Below are 15,444 nucleotides of genomic sequence, written 5' to 3' on the forward strand. Positions count from 1 at the left end.
TCAAATTATATTTATATGAAAATTTTGGTCATGATTTCATGTGTTTTTATGGCACGAGAAACTTCTATAAGCGTGGATCAGATGGCTTGAGTTTAGACCTATATCGAATGTCTAAACGATAAGTTTGTATGGTGTTGTTCTCGATTACCAAAAAAAAAAAAGTGTTTTGATGTGCGTATGTTTATATGATGCTTGAGAGACCTGAGTTGGGCAAATAAAGCCAAACCCAGAAACCAAAAGAATGATGGTGCATTTACCTAACATGAAATCATGAACAAGCAACAGAAACTGCCTGGAACAAGATATCAGCTAGGGTTAGCTTCAGGATGGATCATGGGTGAAAGAGCGGATTTTGGTATGTGTGTTAGGCACGCGTACCTGGATTCAATTATGTGCTTAGAATTATATTTACGATTGAATTAGGATATGTATTGTAACGTATTGTAGTCTCTAGAGTTTTCCATGCAGGGTGAACTGTCTCTTGGATGGATTCTTCTTTGCCACAAAAAAAAAAAAAAAAGCCTCAATATTCCCTTTATTTTCTTTAAATTTATTTATAACCATTGTTAGTGACATTAGTCAACCCAATTGTTTTTTTTTTTTTTTTGAAAAAAGACCTTGGACCCTTTTGTATTAGAAAAACCAATACAGTACCACATAGAGGGGTCACTTTCTCTACCCAACTTGATAGAACTAGTTATGTGAAAGCAAATTAAAGAAAGAATCTTAACATAATTAAAAATAGCATTCAAAGTTAATTGCTGTGATTATTTTTTTTTTATTAATCCAATTGAAAATTAATAACCTTTTCATCCTTGGAATTTGAGGGCAGCATTTGTTGACATAATCACTAGCAAAAGCATTGATTAGTTATTATCTTTAATTACCTACCATCTATATTGTTTTCAATTGTAATCCCTCATTCAATGGTGTCTTATTAAATTGGGGCTTTAATATTGAATTTGCTAAGACATATGAGACAGGAAAAGATTGATGATCAAAGAGTCATTTTCATTGTAAAATTTTGGTCTGTGGTTAAGTCTCATAATTTCTGATTTTCACTTGCCCCCACTCATTCAAAAACTGTTTTGTCAATTCCTATGGACATCATCACAAGATGCTTTTGATTATGGAAAAGGATTTGATACCATTAATGATAAGTTTATAATAAGAATTAGTGCACTTGATTTACATTTTCTGAGATGATAATTACATTTGAGATGATCATCATGACAAGTGGGATTATATAGTCAAAAACTTTTGAAAAGAAATCCTAGTGATACAAATAGCAAATAACATTAATAATTGAGCTAGTGGCCCAAATCATGGAATTAATGAGAGATTCATCCAATTCTAATTATGTGTTTTGGGACCTAATAGCAACTTCAATGCTAGTAATGAAATCAAGTAATCAAAACACTCATTTGATTACTGTTTCAGTACTATGATGATATCTCATTTGATTTCCCACTAAAATCACATACTCCAACCCAAGTAACTAAACGAGTAACCATTTCTCAAACCCATTTAAATTAGCCCCCCAAAACCCATCAAACATATTCAATCAAACTTTCTTCTAGGCCAAACTTCTATTTTGCATTCTCTCCACTTTTTCTCTCATCTGAGATCAAATTTTACATCCAAGAAAGAGTATCATCATTTTATATACGTTACCATGTTTGTTACTGTATTGGAGGCCTAATTTCGTGGTTTGGGAGAGCAAAATGATGGTTAGGTCATTTTATTCTCTATTTTGCATCTCCCGTTGGAGATGCTTTGAGAAAGTCTTTAGATGCTACATATATAGTAACTAATCATTATTGCATGCATTAGTGTCAACAATTTCACATTTAAATAAGCTTAAATTAAGATTATTAAATCTAAGCTACACTATAGATAGGGGTTAGGGAGCTAATTAAATTCCAAATTGGAAAACATGTTGGGGTGGTGGGGAACACAACAAATTTCACTAAGAAATTAAAGAACCTCAAAGGAAATTATTTTCTATACACAAATAATGTATAAGCCACTCCCAATTTTGTGGGGAAAGAAGTGCTAAAGTGGGGAGTTGCTTTCAAGAGAAGTAGTTAAACATGGAAGTGGGGTTTTATTATTATTATTATCATCATTATTATTATCATGTCAGGCTTTGATAATGCCAATAGATTACTGAAAACTGCTGGGGTAGGAAGTTCTTTTGATTTGTCAATGGAGTGGGGTTTTTATTTTGTTCTCTTAAGTTCGTTTCACCTCACTGTTGGTTTGATATTGATGCCAAGAGATTCCAAACTTCTCTTGATATATATATATTTTCATTATTTTTTATTATTTTTTTTCGCAATGATAGATGTGGTTGAGGTTGGAGAAACTAATTTGTAAACAAGGATATAACTATACAAGTTTGTTGTTTAGACATTCAATGTGAATCTAAATTCTAGTCGTCAGGCTCGATCGTACGGAAATTTTCCATATTTCCCATATGATATGTTGAGTATCATTTTATTATTATTATTCTTTCTATGATGAATGTGGTTGAGGTTGAAGAAATTATAGAAAATGACTTGGCATAAAATAAACTGAGAGTGCTCCATTATTTTATAAGGTAATCAAGTCAAGAAAAGTATCACACTAAATTCCAAAAATTTCAGCAAGTCAAAATTTCTCAGGCACATAAATAGGTAAAATTAATTATCTAATTTGGGGAGGAAAGGGCAAAAAAAAAAAGGACAAAAATATTAAATAGAAAAACCAAACACCACAAGTGCAAAGAAAAACAAAAAGAAAAAGAAATCCTAAAAAGAAAGAAAGATGATAAAAAAAAAGACCATAAATGAAAGCTATTAAAAACCCATCAACCAATCTGACAAGTAACATATCCTAACACATTATTCTGATGGAGTCTTGCAAGAAAAAGTAAACAAATGGTACATTTTTCAACATTTGATTAGGACAAGTGTTTAGTTAGTGTTACAGTGTTTTACCCAAACCAGGAGCCTTATGTGTGGAGTATTTTTTTTTTCAATCATCTCAAATATTGAGATATACAATTACGATTTCTCATTACAATTTCATATGAATTATGTGCGTTTATATCAATATTTGAGATAGCTGAAACAAAAAATACTCGGATCCGTTCAGACGGGTGTACCCAAAACATGGCATCAACAATGGAAAACTTACTGATTTATTCATGTAATTTTGTCATTTTTGGTTGGATACAAATACCTACTTTATTTCAGGATAGAGACGTTACAGCAGATGATCTAGTTTACGAGGGATTCTCTCCAATCCTGTAAGTACTGTTTTTTTATTTTTTTATTTTATAATATTTCAATCCATTTTTGCCGTTTAATTTGTTGAGAGATTGTATGTGTGCGAGTCGTCACTGTCATTGGATGCACGTGGAAACCCGGAAGGTAAAAATTCTTCTGCAGATGGTTTTCAATTTTCATTATAATCAGTAAATGAATTGGGCGGATCATAATGTCAATGATTTATATAATTACTTTACGTCTGTGGGTGTACATATGGTTTTTGATTATTATATAATGATAATTTGGTGTTTGTGTTGATACCCATCTTCCATCTTCGTCCGTTTCTTGCTTCTCTCTCTGCCACCATTCTCGCTCCTTTCTTCTTCTCCTCCTCCTTTGTAAGCATTTTTTCCTTTGTTTCTTTTTCGCTTCTTTATTTTTCTTTGCTGCTCTTGTTGCAGGTACCAAAATCATTGATTGTAGGGGAGTTCTAATATTTTTTTTCTTTATGATTGTGCAGTGGGATGTGAGAATTAAGTTTGGTTTTTTTTTTTTTCTTTCTTTCTTTCTTTTGGGTGATATGGGTATCTCTGTTTGGGAGATGTCATTTGGATTCAGCTTTAGTTAGCACAAGCGTTTTTTGTTTAATTATCATACCCTTTAGTGGGTTTACTTCCTAGTTGTCAGTATGAAGTTCATGCATTGACTGATTTGAACTACGAATTGGGTTTGCTTGCATAGCCGTGTTTTCATGAATTTCAAACTGTAATTCTGGATGAAACAGATTACAATGTTGGGCAATCTAGTAGTTCAATCGTAGAACCCTAAATGTGGATGATCTACGTTCAGTAATGCTTGCCTGTGTATATATTCTTCTGGTGGATTTGTTTTGAGAAGATTAATGGTGCATTGATGCTCAATTGCTTCTTGGAATGCTTTCCATCTGACCACCATATTTATTTCTTTGATGTTGGATTTTTTGAAAATCCTCTTCTAGTGAGATTTTGGTGTTTTTTTGTTAGTTGTTGAAAGGATGGCTCTTTGTGGGGTTCATGAAGATAGAGGACAGTTGAGGATATATGAGAGTTTGGATGAACTTGGTACTGAATTGGCCGACTATGTTGCTGAATTATCCGAGGTTTCAGTAAAGGAGCGTGGTGTGTTTGCCATAGCCTTATCTGGTGGTTCTCTGATTAGTTTAATGGGGTATCTTATACCTTCTTTCTATGTGTTTGTTCTTTTCTCATTCTATATTTTGGGTGTATTTGTTAAGAATCATGTATGTGAGCAGGAAACTCTGTGAGGCTCCTTATAACAAGACTGTCGATTGGGCTAAATGGTATATATTTTGGGCGGATGAACGTGTGGTGGCAAAATATCATGCTGATAGCAACTATAAGGTAGCAAAGGATGGTCTTCTTTCCAAGGTTGGTTCATTCATTTTCTTCTCATTTATGTTGTTGCTCTTCCTTTTGGTCTTAATAGGCTGTGAACACTAATAGGGACTAGGGAATTGAGTGTCAGAATATCTTTTTCTTCCGAACAAGCGATTTAGTATTCATTGGGGTGCATGCCAGTGCCAGTTCCTATGGTTCAGGTTATTGAGAGACAAAGGGATTGTATTGGGCTTTTTCAAAATATTACCCACAGCTCTGATGTTGTTAGGCGTTCTGCATACTTTAAATTGGAGGTTTCAACTGTTTTAGTTGTTGTTTACCAGTTTGTTGATTCTTATATGTCTGTATGGAAATGCATTGCTGTTGAATGGGATTGCTTTGATGATGGCATATGCTGCAACGAAGATGCTGGTTCTGCATAATTTTACACTGCAAATACTATGTAAAATTTCAATAATATGTCCTATCAAGATTAAAGTCATATTCCTTGCAATTCAAAATTTAAAAATAATACTGTGCAGTGTCCTATAACTATAAACTTGTCAAAATGACACATGTTTCCATTAAATGACCTGAAACTGCTTTCAAAACTGATTTTGATTCTTAGTTTAGAGAGCCACTAGTGTAGTAAAACAAAGCTGGTAGCCTGGTACTGGTTGCATACTTTTAACATCCTCTATAAAGATTCTTAGAATGCTTTTCTAGGCTTTAACTACTTTGTCCTAATTGTTGACCTTTGTTTCTGCATTTTTACTGGTCTTTCACACCTTAAGTTACAAGAATACTTGCCAATAGAAGTAGCTGCTCTCTCTCTCACTCTCTTGTTCTTCTCATCAGATAAAAGGGGGAAATTAATGATGTCTGCTTCAAGGACTTCTTTCCTAGAATTTAACCTCAAACTCTAGCTTCTGGAGCCCGATTAGTGGGATTCATTTTTTACCAGATAGGCTGATCTTCAGTCTCCTTCGCATATCTTATGCTGCTGGTGGCAGGCCAAGTGGCTTGCTTGCCATCAAGTCATGTTCCTATAGATTTCAGCCTTCAGCTTGGTACTGCTATCCTACATGTCGGACTTCTCTGTCCTTTAGTATCATGATTCATAGGCTCTCGGTGTCCAATTAAGTATGTGCTAATATGTCAGCCTTTTCAACCAAAGTGGACATAAGAAAAGCTTCTCGTCTTATGATGCTGTGAGGTATTTTCTTTATTGCTTACCATTCATATCTAGTAGTTTGACACTCATGAATGAGTATAGCAAGTGGATTGTCAGGATCGTTGTATATTTGAACCCAGGATTTTTTTTTAATATACAGCTACATGTACGGATAGACTCAAAAAATTGGTAGAAGGTTCAGTTAAGATGAGCAATTAATTAGTCACTGAAAGGTACATGTTTTAGTTTTTGTTTCAGCTCAGTCAGCAACCATAGAGAGATTTGTTGCCATTTTTACTTTCATTCTGGTTTGTCATTCTGTGCGATTTATGAAATTTATCATGACCATAACATAATGTGCTAGCAGGTACCAATAGTACCCAGTCATGTGTATTCTATCAATGATTCAGTATCAGCAGAGGAGGCTGCGAATGAATACGAGTTTGTCATCCGGCAGTTGGTGAAAACACGGACTGTCAGTGTTTCTGATACCAGTGACTGCCCCAAGTTTGATCTCATCCTCCTGGGAATGGGGCCAGATGGACATGTGGCATCACTATTTCCGGACCAGTCAGTGCTTGATGAGAAAGATGAATGGGTAACTTTCATCACCAATTCCCCTAAGCCACCTCCCGAGAGGATCACCTTTACTTTGCCTGTCATTAACTCGGCGTCAAATGTAGCTATAGTTGTCACAGGTGAGAACAAGGCAGAGGCTGTGCACTTGGCGATAGATAGTTTGGGACACGACGCCCCATCATTGCCTGCGCGGATGGTCCAACCAACTAAAGGGAAGTTGGTCTGGTTTCTGGACAAGCCTGCAGCAGCACAGCTTGAGGGTTCTCAATTTTCCAAGTAGGGTCGAGTTCAGCTTTCCTTAGTGTAAGTTTGTATGTAGTGGAGGGATTCTACACCTGTGGATCCTTTATCTTCCATTAGGTAATGCTGTACTCCTTTTTCTCTCTTATTGCTTGCTTTCCGTTTTGGCTTTTCATCTCTTCTCCAGGGAGTTGGGGAAGTGTGATTATCCTTTCTGTAAGAAGAGGTTAATAAAGATCAGGCCTCAATGCAGGATACCTCTCATTGTTCTGTTTCTTTTAGGAACACCAAAGAACATATTATAGATTTACGGGACACCATCCCATCGGAGTATTGAAACACAAGCCCTTTTGTTCATAGTGGAAAGTTTTCATAATTTTCTTATACCATAGTAGAAAGTCTTTAAGTCACAGTTACCTCAATTGTGTGTGCATTCTTTCGGATGGGAAGGATAAAAGGCATACCTGGTGTTGTTTTACAAGCTGGGATGTAACAGTATTCCATTTAAAATACATCTTCATATGTTGTGTTAATGTTTAAGTGAAATGGCATCAACTTGGAAGTTTCACCAACTCTGTCAAGCTCATAAAATTGTTTACAGGGTATTGGGTAGCTAGGCATATAAAAGAAAATCATAACCACCATACACATCATCTACTATAAAACCAGTAACTTCACCAAACCTAAGTTGTCATTGATTCAAAAATGGAGAAAGAAAGATTCAAGCAACCACTGGAATTTAGAAGCCCATCAAAATTCTGAAGCTCTCTGAATCTACTAACTGATAAGAGAAGTACACGCCCGCCCTCAACTTAGTTGACTAACCATTCATGCATTTTTGTCATGGTGCGGGGTTCGAATACTGCTAACAACATATTTCATATTTGTGAGTGTGTGTTGTTGCATGTGTATAAGTTGTGTCACAAAAAAAAAAAAACTGATAAGAGAAGTTTTCACTAGAATTTGGGTTATGGAATTAATACTACCTCAAAATTGGTGATTCTGAATTACCACCACATCAAAAACCTCAGCTAGTTGGGTGGGAAACACTAAGTAACTATACAGGGCATAACGAAAAATCGCCCAGTTAGTGTTCTAGTTGTTTTCTTCACAACAGCCTCATTATCACTGGCACCCTCCTGAGCCCAATCCTGTACACATTTCTTTCTAGACATAGCAGCAATCACCCACTTACTTTTCAATGTACTCGAGTCCTGGAAATGCACCAGGTTCAGGCTTTTCAGCGGACTATAATGCCACCTGCACATGTGAAGTTAAAACTAGGGCTTTTAGCTCTTCAATAATGATTAGCTACACTTCCCTACAATCCCATATTGCAGAAACTCAAAGAAGGAAAACCCAGTTGGATTCACAACTTATGACAACAATATACTTACTGCATTTCAAAGGTTCAACATTTACCAAGATAGCGTACACAAAACCCATTTATGTCAACACAATCCCTGCAAAAGCTGCTCAATAGAGTAAGAGAGAACCTGGGTAATGAAAGGAATTGAGTGAAAGGGAGACATTCCATTTTTCAAGCTTCAACTGCTTCGGGTTTTGCCGTTTGGATATGCCTTCTTCACTACGTCGTCGCATGCCTCCCGGGGTTTAAGACAACACTAGAAATGAAGAGAGTGAAGGAGACTGGATGGATTATAATGTAACTCCGTCGATAAAGCAATTAATTTGTGTATTTCTTAAATTAATCATTTTATTGAATTCATTTTTATTTTAAATTATTTGGATTCAGGTTTATAAAAGTGGAAGTTAGGTTGAATTTGATTTATAATCCTAAATTGTTAAGAATTTTCTTCAGAAGATAAGGGGACTAAACGATGTCGTTTCTGCAGCAGATAAAATTGTCCTCCGAGCATCCGGAAAGCTCTTTCCCTGTCTGGTTCTCCCTTTGAATCAATGTGTATCTTCGGTGCATCTTTGCCCATATAGATGGATTCTCACCATTAGCTGTAAGTTGTTTTTTTTTTTTAATGAGCTTTCTTTCTGGGTGTGATATCAGTTATGGTGTATGGGTTTTGAAGTTGCACAGCTTGTTGGTTCGTTGCATTTTGCTGCTTGTTGGATTGTGACTAACTGTTGATTTGTAGAAAAAATATTATTTAGAAGAGTTCTTGACTGGAAATTGTTCTGAACAAGTAGTCTGTTGTAGGGTAAAGTTAGGTGTGTCCTTTGTTTTTTGCTCATCACATGTTTGATTAAATGCCTCAAAGAATGCATCAGCTGGTTTAAGAAAATTTCATCTATTGTCATTTGTTCACTATGATCCCTGGGTTTGCTAAATCATTTATGGATTTAGAAGTATCAAGCAACAGTTTATTGAAAGTTTTTTTTGTATTTTTTATTTTCTTTCAATGCTAGGAACCATGTAGACTATGCAAGTCGTATCACACGTTTTGTTGTGCAATGTTATAGCTGCTTACACTCCAGTATAAATGTGCATTTGCAGATTCAGTGTGCTTGTGATAGTTGGGGTTTCTTTTCAAGTATTCTGTGATATGAATATTATCAAGCAGCTTCTGCCCATTAAATCTGGGTTTGGTGGTGCCAAAAACCATTGTAGAGGTAATTTGTGTTCGATTGTTTGTTTCTTTGTCATGTTAATGAGAATTCTCTTACTAGCCAAGCATGAGAAATGGTCGATCAGCTATTACTGTTCTTTTTTAAAAATTTAAAGACCACTCAGAATATAGAAAAACACAAAAGGAACTCATCGATTATCTTAGTTTCTCTCTAAATTCATTTGTTTTGATAAACCCCTTCCCTTGTAATCCATAGCCCACAAGTTGTCCTTGCAGCAATAGAATCAAAGGCATATCAGTTGAGTACCTCAGGATTAATAGCTTATGTTCCACTTCATTCAATAATATATAATTTGGTAAAGAACTTTAAATCAAACAGGAGTTATAGAAATGTTGTAGTACTTTAGGATCTTATTGCATCCTTTCTATGGAGATGGGATAAACAATCCTGAGTCTTATTTCACTGCATTTAGAGATGATTACCAGCATCATTGAAGGAAAAAAAAAGGTCACCATTGAGCGTTTTGTTCTAAAATAAATTCTTAGTAATTGTAAATGTATCGCTTTAGGTGATTATTACCAATGTTGTCGACTTCTGTACATAATATGATGAGCTAGAATAACAATGGTGCTCTGAGCTGAAGGAGATAGTTCAACATAGAAGCTTATACCATAGACTGGTTGCAAATGGATAATTGTCATACAAATTCATTATATGTATTTGCATACTTGGATGAAGCGCAGTTACAATTGAAACCGCGCAACTGCTATAATTGACTAGAGGCATCAGGTTCTCCAAAGACCCTGGAAGAGTGACTGGAAAATCACAAGCCAGAGCTAATAGAACTTCAGGAGAATCATAAAAAATGTGCTATACAGTTCAGATTCTATACACATTAAGTGGCAGACCTATTGGCTTAAGCTTTTCTAAGTTCAAAACTGTCTTTCCATGTAAGTTGAGCCTCTCCTTTGTGTCTCCTGCCAGCTTTACAAAACAGTGAATCTGAACCAAGTTTTTGTGTATAATATCATTCACATCAGCTGAAACTGATATCTGCTATTAAAGGAAAATGGGAAGAATACATAGGCATGCAAGTCTCGGAACCCATTCGCTTATGTTTTATGGATAAATGTAGTACCTTCATGAATATTAAGCCTATTAAGTCTCTAATTTGAATGTATTTCATGTGTTTTTTTTAGTGAATACAACTATCTATAAGGTGATGATGAGCACAGTTGATTGCTTTCTCCTTGAATTAGTGACGTTTTAGGTTATATGATGGGGTATATAAAATAATATGATCCAATGGGTTACAATTTTAGTTATTTGCCTCTCTGTCAGGTTTGGATTGTGTGATGGGGTAGATATTGACATATTGTAGAGTTTTGCGTTCAGAGTCTTTTTTCTGTGTAAATTCTATTTTGGAATACATTGTACAGCATCAAATTCTCTAAGATAGTTTCTGTATTTATGAAATCCAGTTCTTTCATTGCTGGTTTCATCTTCATTGCAGCATCCCTTTCTTCCCTCTTCCATTCATCCCCTGCTACCACAGTGGAGGTTCATTCCCCAGAACAGGAAGTAGTGATTGCTTTGGGAAGCAATGTCGGTGACAGGCTTAATAATTTTAATAAAGCGCTAAAATTAATTAATAATTCTGGCATACACATCACAAGACATGGTTGTTTATATGAGACAGCACCTGCCTATGTAACTGAACAGCCTCGTTTTCTCAACTCCGCGGTCAGAGCTGCAACAAAGCTTGGGCCAAATGAACTGTTGGGAGCGCTTAAGAAGATTGAAAAGGACATGGGTCGTACTGCAGGGGTAAGGTATGGGCCAAGACCAATTGATTTGGATATATTATTCTATGGAAAGTACAGAGTACACTCTGATATTCTAACTGTACCCCATGAAAAAATTTGGGAGAGACCATTTGTTATGGCCCCGTTGATTGATTTATTGGGATCAGATGTGGACAATGATACAGTTGCTTGCTGGCATTCTTCTGCAACAAATTCTGCTGGACTTTTCAAATCATGGGATAATTTAGGTGGTGAATCCCTGATGGGAAAGGAAGAATTAATCAGAGTTTTACCAATTGGAAAATCCTTTTTACACTGGGCAGAGAAAACTTATGTCATGGGCATTCTTAATTTGACCCCAGATAGTTTTAGTGATGGAGGGAAGTTCCAGTCTGTGGAGGCTGCAGTGTCACAGGTGCGCTCAATGATTTCAGAAGGGGCAGATATAGTTGATATCGGTGCACAATCAACAAGACCAATGGCATCTAGGCTATCCCCTCAGGAAGAATTGGATAGGTTAATTCCTGTCTTAGAAGCAGTTGTGGATATGCCAGAAATGGATGGAAAGTTTATTTCCGTGGACACTTTTTATTCACAAGTTGCATCAGAAGCTGTCAGGAATGGGGCTCATCTTGTAAACGATGTATCTGCTGGTCAGTTGGATCCTAGCATGTACAAGGTTGTCGCTGACCTTGAGGTCCCTTACATTGGTATGCACATGAGAGGAGACCCATGTACAATGCAGAGTAATGAGAACCTACAGTATGGTGATGTTTGTAAAGAGGTTGCCTCTGAATTATATTCTCAGATTAGAGATGCAGAGTTATCAGGTATTCCAGCTTGGAGGATTATCACTGACCCAGGAATTGGATTCGCAAAAAGAACTGAACATAATTTGGATATCCTCATGGGGTTACCAAACATACGGTCTGAGATTGCCAAGAGAAGTTTGGCCCTGTCTCATGCTCCTATGTTGATTGGACCTTCAAGAAAGAAATTTTTAGGTGAAATTTGCTCTCGCCCTGATGCAACGGACAGAGATCCTGCAACAATTGCTTCTGTGACTGCTGGGGTTATGGGAGGTGCAAATATTGTGAGAGTACATAATGTTAGAGGTAATGTAGATGCTGTGAGGCTTTGTGATGCAATGCTGAAAAGGAGAAGATCCATTGTGTGATTCCATTACATCATATCTTTTTTCTTTTCCAAAGACTCCAGCTGCCAGGTTGTTTGCTTCCGTTTCTTCCTTTTCGAGTTGAGGCCTTGATGGTGTAACTCCATAAAGCTGCCATGTGAAATGTAGAATACATGGTTTCAGGAATCCTGAAGAACCATTTTCTTAATATGAGTTTGCTGATATAGAACATTTTTTTGGCTGATTCAGCTGAACATTATAGCCCTGAACTTTGTGTGTAATTCACTGCTTTACTGCCTTGCCTGTAGTCAAGTCTACCAGAATTTTCATCCTCAGTTGAACCTTTTGTTGTTTTATTACCTGTGATGATACTTTGACTACCTCCTCTGTTTGGCAGTTCAACTTTCCTGCTGGATTTGAACGACTCACTAGTCTACCATATGTGTGGAGAAGGTTTTTTAAATTGTAGAACGCTCATTTACTATGAAAGAAGATATATTTTCTGCAACTGATCTTGGAATAGACTGTTCTACAAAGCGAGTTACAGAAAAGATATCCCTATCATATGGCTTCTCTATCAAGCACTTCTATGGCTATTTTACTATACTTTTCAAGCTGTTTTTCTGAGGGTATATCCCTATGGCTTCTCCATCAAGCACTTCTATGGCTTCTCTATGAAGCACTTCTATGGCCGATTGGCATGCTGCGTTGGCAAAACACAACTCCGTTCATTCCACATTGGCAACGGTTAGGACCGGACCGAGGCCCGTGTTGAAAATAACTTCGAAATTACTGAGTATGAGAGTTGAACTTGTGGGATAACTTTGGAATTGTTGGGTATGAGAATTGAACTTACGATCTTCCACATTTTGCAAGGAATTACTATAGTTAACTTCACCATCCCAATCAAAGCTCTTTTGTTCACAATTTGAAATGACCAACTGACATAAACTAATTCCGTAAGAAATACCCAGAAGCAGTAAATTGATCATGAACCATTCATATTTTAGAAAAAATTACATATCCCTACATCACCTTCATGTGAATCATGTTAGATGTATTACTCACAGAGTGCATCATGAGTTATCTGGATCTCCCAAAATTTTAATTCCAGTTCTTTAATCATTATACTCCTAATAATTCAAAGATTTTAATCAACTCTCCACCAAAAATGGCCAATACAAAATGATCTGCTCTACTTCTTCCGCAAGTACAGGAGTCCAACCACAACAGAGATGCCAATGACAGCCAGTGGCACAGCCCAGTATTGTGTCGGTAAGTCGCGGAGCTTTTCAGTCTCAAGTTCTGGGATTGCTGGGTCAGATTCGTCGAGCTCACCAATGCAGAACTTCTCCATAAGCTCCCTTGCCTCTTTGCTATGCCCAGCATCTTCAAAATCATCTGTTGCATCTTTCCCTTCATTGAAAGTACAGGTCACATGAATTTATTTCTTATGGATTGCTGATGAGGTTGAGTTTTTGTCTGCTCATCATTGTTTACAGCCCTCATCTTGAACGTATTTAACAAGTGAAAAATTGCAAGAAATCAAAGAATAAAGAAGAATACCAGTCACAGCAAGAACAACATCATCTCCTCCTGGATGCTCATCCAGATACGAACTCACATCATAGACCTGAAATTGGCAAAAGAAATTTACTCAAACATTAATGCAACTCATCATATGAGTAAGCAAAGGTGACACATTACAACTTTTATCCCTAACCCCACCCACTGCGGGAGCCTTGCGCAAAGAAATTGTCATCATGGGTGCATTTCTGCCAAACACACTGCTTTTAGATTGAATGCATGCGTTTGAACAAAAAAGTGTTTGTTACAGTATCACCGCACCGCGGTGAGTTCGAACCTAAAGTTACAGGGAGCTACTTCCATTCACAACGCAGCACGGTTGACAGCATTTTCTACATCAAAACACGAGTTTTTGTTCCAATTTTGCCCCCAATGAATTATATTACTCCATTTATGTTTTTAAAAAAATAAATGATATCAACAAAAAATATTCAATTTTAACATTACCTCACCATATTATTTTTAGTAACGTGTCAAACACTTTCTTCTGTCACCGCAACTCACCTCAGCTCATCATAGTTTCAAAACTCACTTCACTCCCAAACAGACCATGTTTTCAACAATTTTTATAAATACTAAATGGAGGTCTTATACCTTCTGTCTACATATTTCTACAAGTTCTCTTAATAAAAGTATTGCTTCCATTGTAAATCATTCCGGCATAAAATCAAGTTGGTTTTTGGATATCGTAGATACCGACCTCAATCTTCGTTCCAAAACTTTTTTCCAACAGTTTCAATTAGTAGCTCATAAGCTTGATACCTCTAAAATTGTTGGATATCTCATCTGTTCTTGTATATAGGTAATATATGCTTCTCATCCATTCATCAGGTCTTAATAATTTGACTAAATAGCTTAGTTAATCAGACTATACCTACATATCCTACGCATTTCCGCACACAGCATAAAGAGACGTACTAATTCTCTAATATCAAGAGCATGAGCTACATAATTAGAGCCACAACAGACCTACACTGAGATCACTGCAGGTTAACTTGGTAAAGTGTTTCCCTTCACATAATCTTCATTCAGCAGCTTAAAAGTTAAAACCCATCTTAAACAGTTTATATTATGTATAAATTTACAAGGCATTGCGTCCTTCCCAATTGTATAATTTGACATCAGAACTCATCATCTGTTCAAGAATAAAGCTTTCACGCTATAAGGCAATTTATTCAAATCAAGTCACTCCGTAACCCAAAAAAACAGACATTGGACCAGAAATACGCTTCTGGAGACTGACAAATGGAAAAGGACTCACAAGACTACCAATAATGATTTATCTAGTTAGCCCAATTCAGCCACCAATCAAGTAAAAAAAATATAGAAAAGATATAAAGTGAAAGAATTGGTACCTTGCCATCAATAACGACCCAGCAATCGTCCTTGCTGCCATGCTCAGCAGCTTCTTGCATAGTGTGCAGCTTCGTTAAAGTCGGCATGTCTGGCTTCTTTCTCTCTTCCGATTCTTTGGAAGCTTTTGATTTGATAGCTCTGTCGGGTCTGTTATTCGCGGCTGACTCGCTGCTCTGTTTGTCTCTCTGAAGTCTTGAATGGCTGTGAGAGTCTGAGAGAGAGGTGGGAGGAAGTGAACAACCCTAACAAACACCCAACCAAAGCAGAATGATTCGCGTGGGGCACAATCCATGTGGACTGGGCCAACTCACCTCAACTAAAATCCAAAACCATTTTGCTGCTGAGAAAGCCTCCAACCGTGCAACTATAACCGTTAGAATATATATTGATGAAT

At 36.7% G+C, this 15,444-nt stretch overlaps 3 protein-coding genes across 6 annotated transcripts; 2 read left to right on the top strand and 1 right to left on the bottom strand.

Annotated features, from left to right (window-relative positions):
- The first annotated feature begins 3,186 nt into the window (after nt 1–3,186).
- LOC120001214 (probable 6-phosphogluconolactonase 2) lies at nt 3,187–7,009 on the top strand. Of its 2 annotated transcripts, none has more exons than XM_038849437.1 (4): nt 3,187–3,292; nt 4,277–4,460; nt 4,546–4,681; nt 6,172–7,009. In XM_038849437.1, the coding sequence occupies exons 2-4, from the start codon at nt 4,288–4,290 to the stop codon at nt 6,661–6,663; spliced, it is 801 nt and encodes a 266-aa protein (XP_038705365.1). In that variant the 5' UTR covers nt 3,187–3,292; nt 4,277–4,287; the 3' UTR covers nt 6,664–7,009. The 2 variants fall into 2 exon arrangements, with proteins under 2 accessions (XP_038705365.1, XP_038705364.1); XM_038849436.1 differs by lacking the exon at nt 3,187–3,292 and adding an exon at nt 3,484–3,652.
- Nucleotides 7,010–8,056: 1,047 nt separating this feature from the next.
- Nucleotides 8,057–12,450, top strand: LOC120002879 (folate synthesis bifunctional protein, mitochondrial). 3 transcript variants are annotated; one of them, XM_038851735.1, is made up of 4 exons: nt 8,057–8,289; nt 8,480–8,596; nt 9,094–9,209; nt 10,681–12,450. In XM_038851735.1, the coding sequence occupies exons 3-4, from the start codon at nt 9,143–9,145 to the stop codon at nt 12,147–12,149; spliced, it is 1,536 nt and encodes a 511-aa protein (XP_038707663.1). In that variant the 5' UTR covers nt 8,057–8,289; nt 8,480–8,596; nt 9,094–9,142; the 3' UTR covers nt 12,150–12,450. The 3 variants fall into 3 exon arrangements, with proteins under 3 accessions (XP_038707663.1, XP_038707662.1, XP_038707661.1); XM_038851734.1 differs by having other exon boundaries at nt 8,483–8,596; XM_038851733.1 differs by lacking the exon at nt 8,057–8,289 and having other exon boundaries at nt 8,333–8,596.
- Nucleotides 12,451–13,074: 624 nt separating this feature from the next.
- On the bottom strand, nt 13,075–15,325 carry LOC120002881 (cytochrome b5-like). Its single transcript, XM_038851736.1, has 3 exons — nt 15,050–15,325; nt 13,674–13,740; nt 13,075–13,523 (listed from the first exon to the last, which is right to left on the bottom strand). The coding sequence occupies exons 1-3, from the start codon at nt 15,134–15,136 to the stop codon at nt 13,303–13,305; spliced, it is 375 nt and encodes a 124-aa protein (XP_038707664.1). The 5' UTR covers nt 15,137–15,325; the 3' UTR covers nt 13,075–13,302.
- Between the last annotated feature and the right edge of the window lie 119 nt (nt 15,326–15,444).

This window comes from Tripterygium wilfordii, chromosome 7 (assembly GCF_013401445.1).
Source record: "Tripterygium wilfordii isolate XIE 37 chromosome 7, ASM1340144v1, whole genome shotgun sequence".
Lineage (NCBI taxonomy): Eukaryota > Viridiplantae > Streptophyta > Magnoliopsida > Celastrales > Celastraceae > Tripterygium > Tripterygium wilfordii.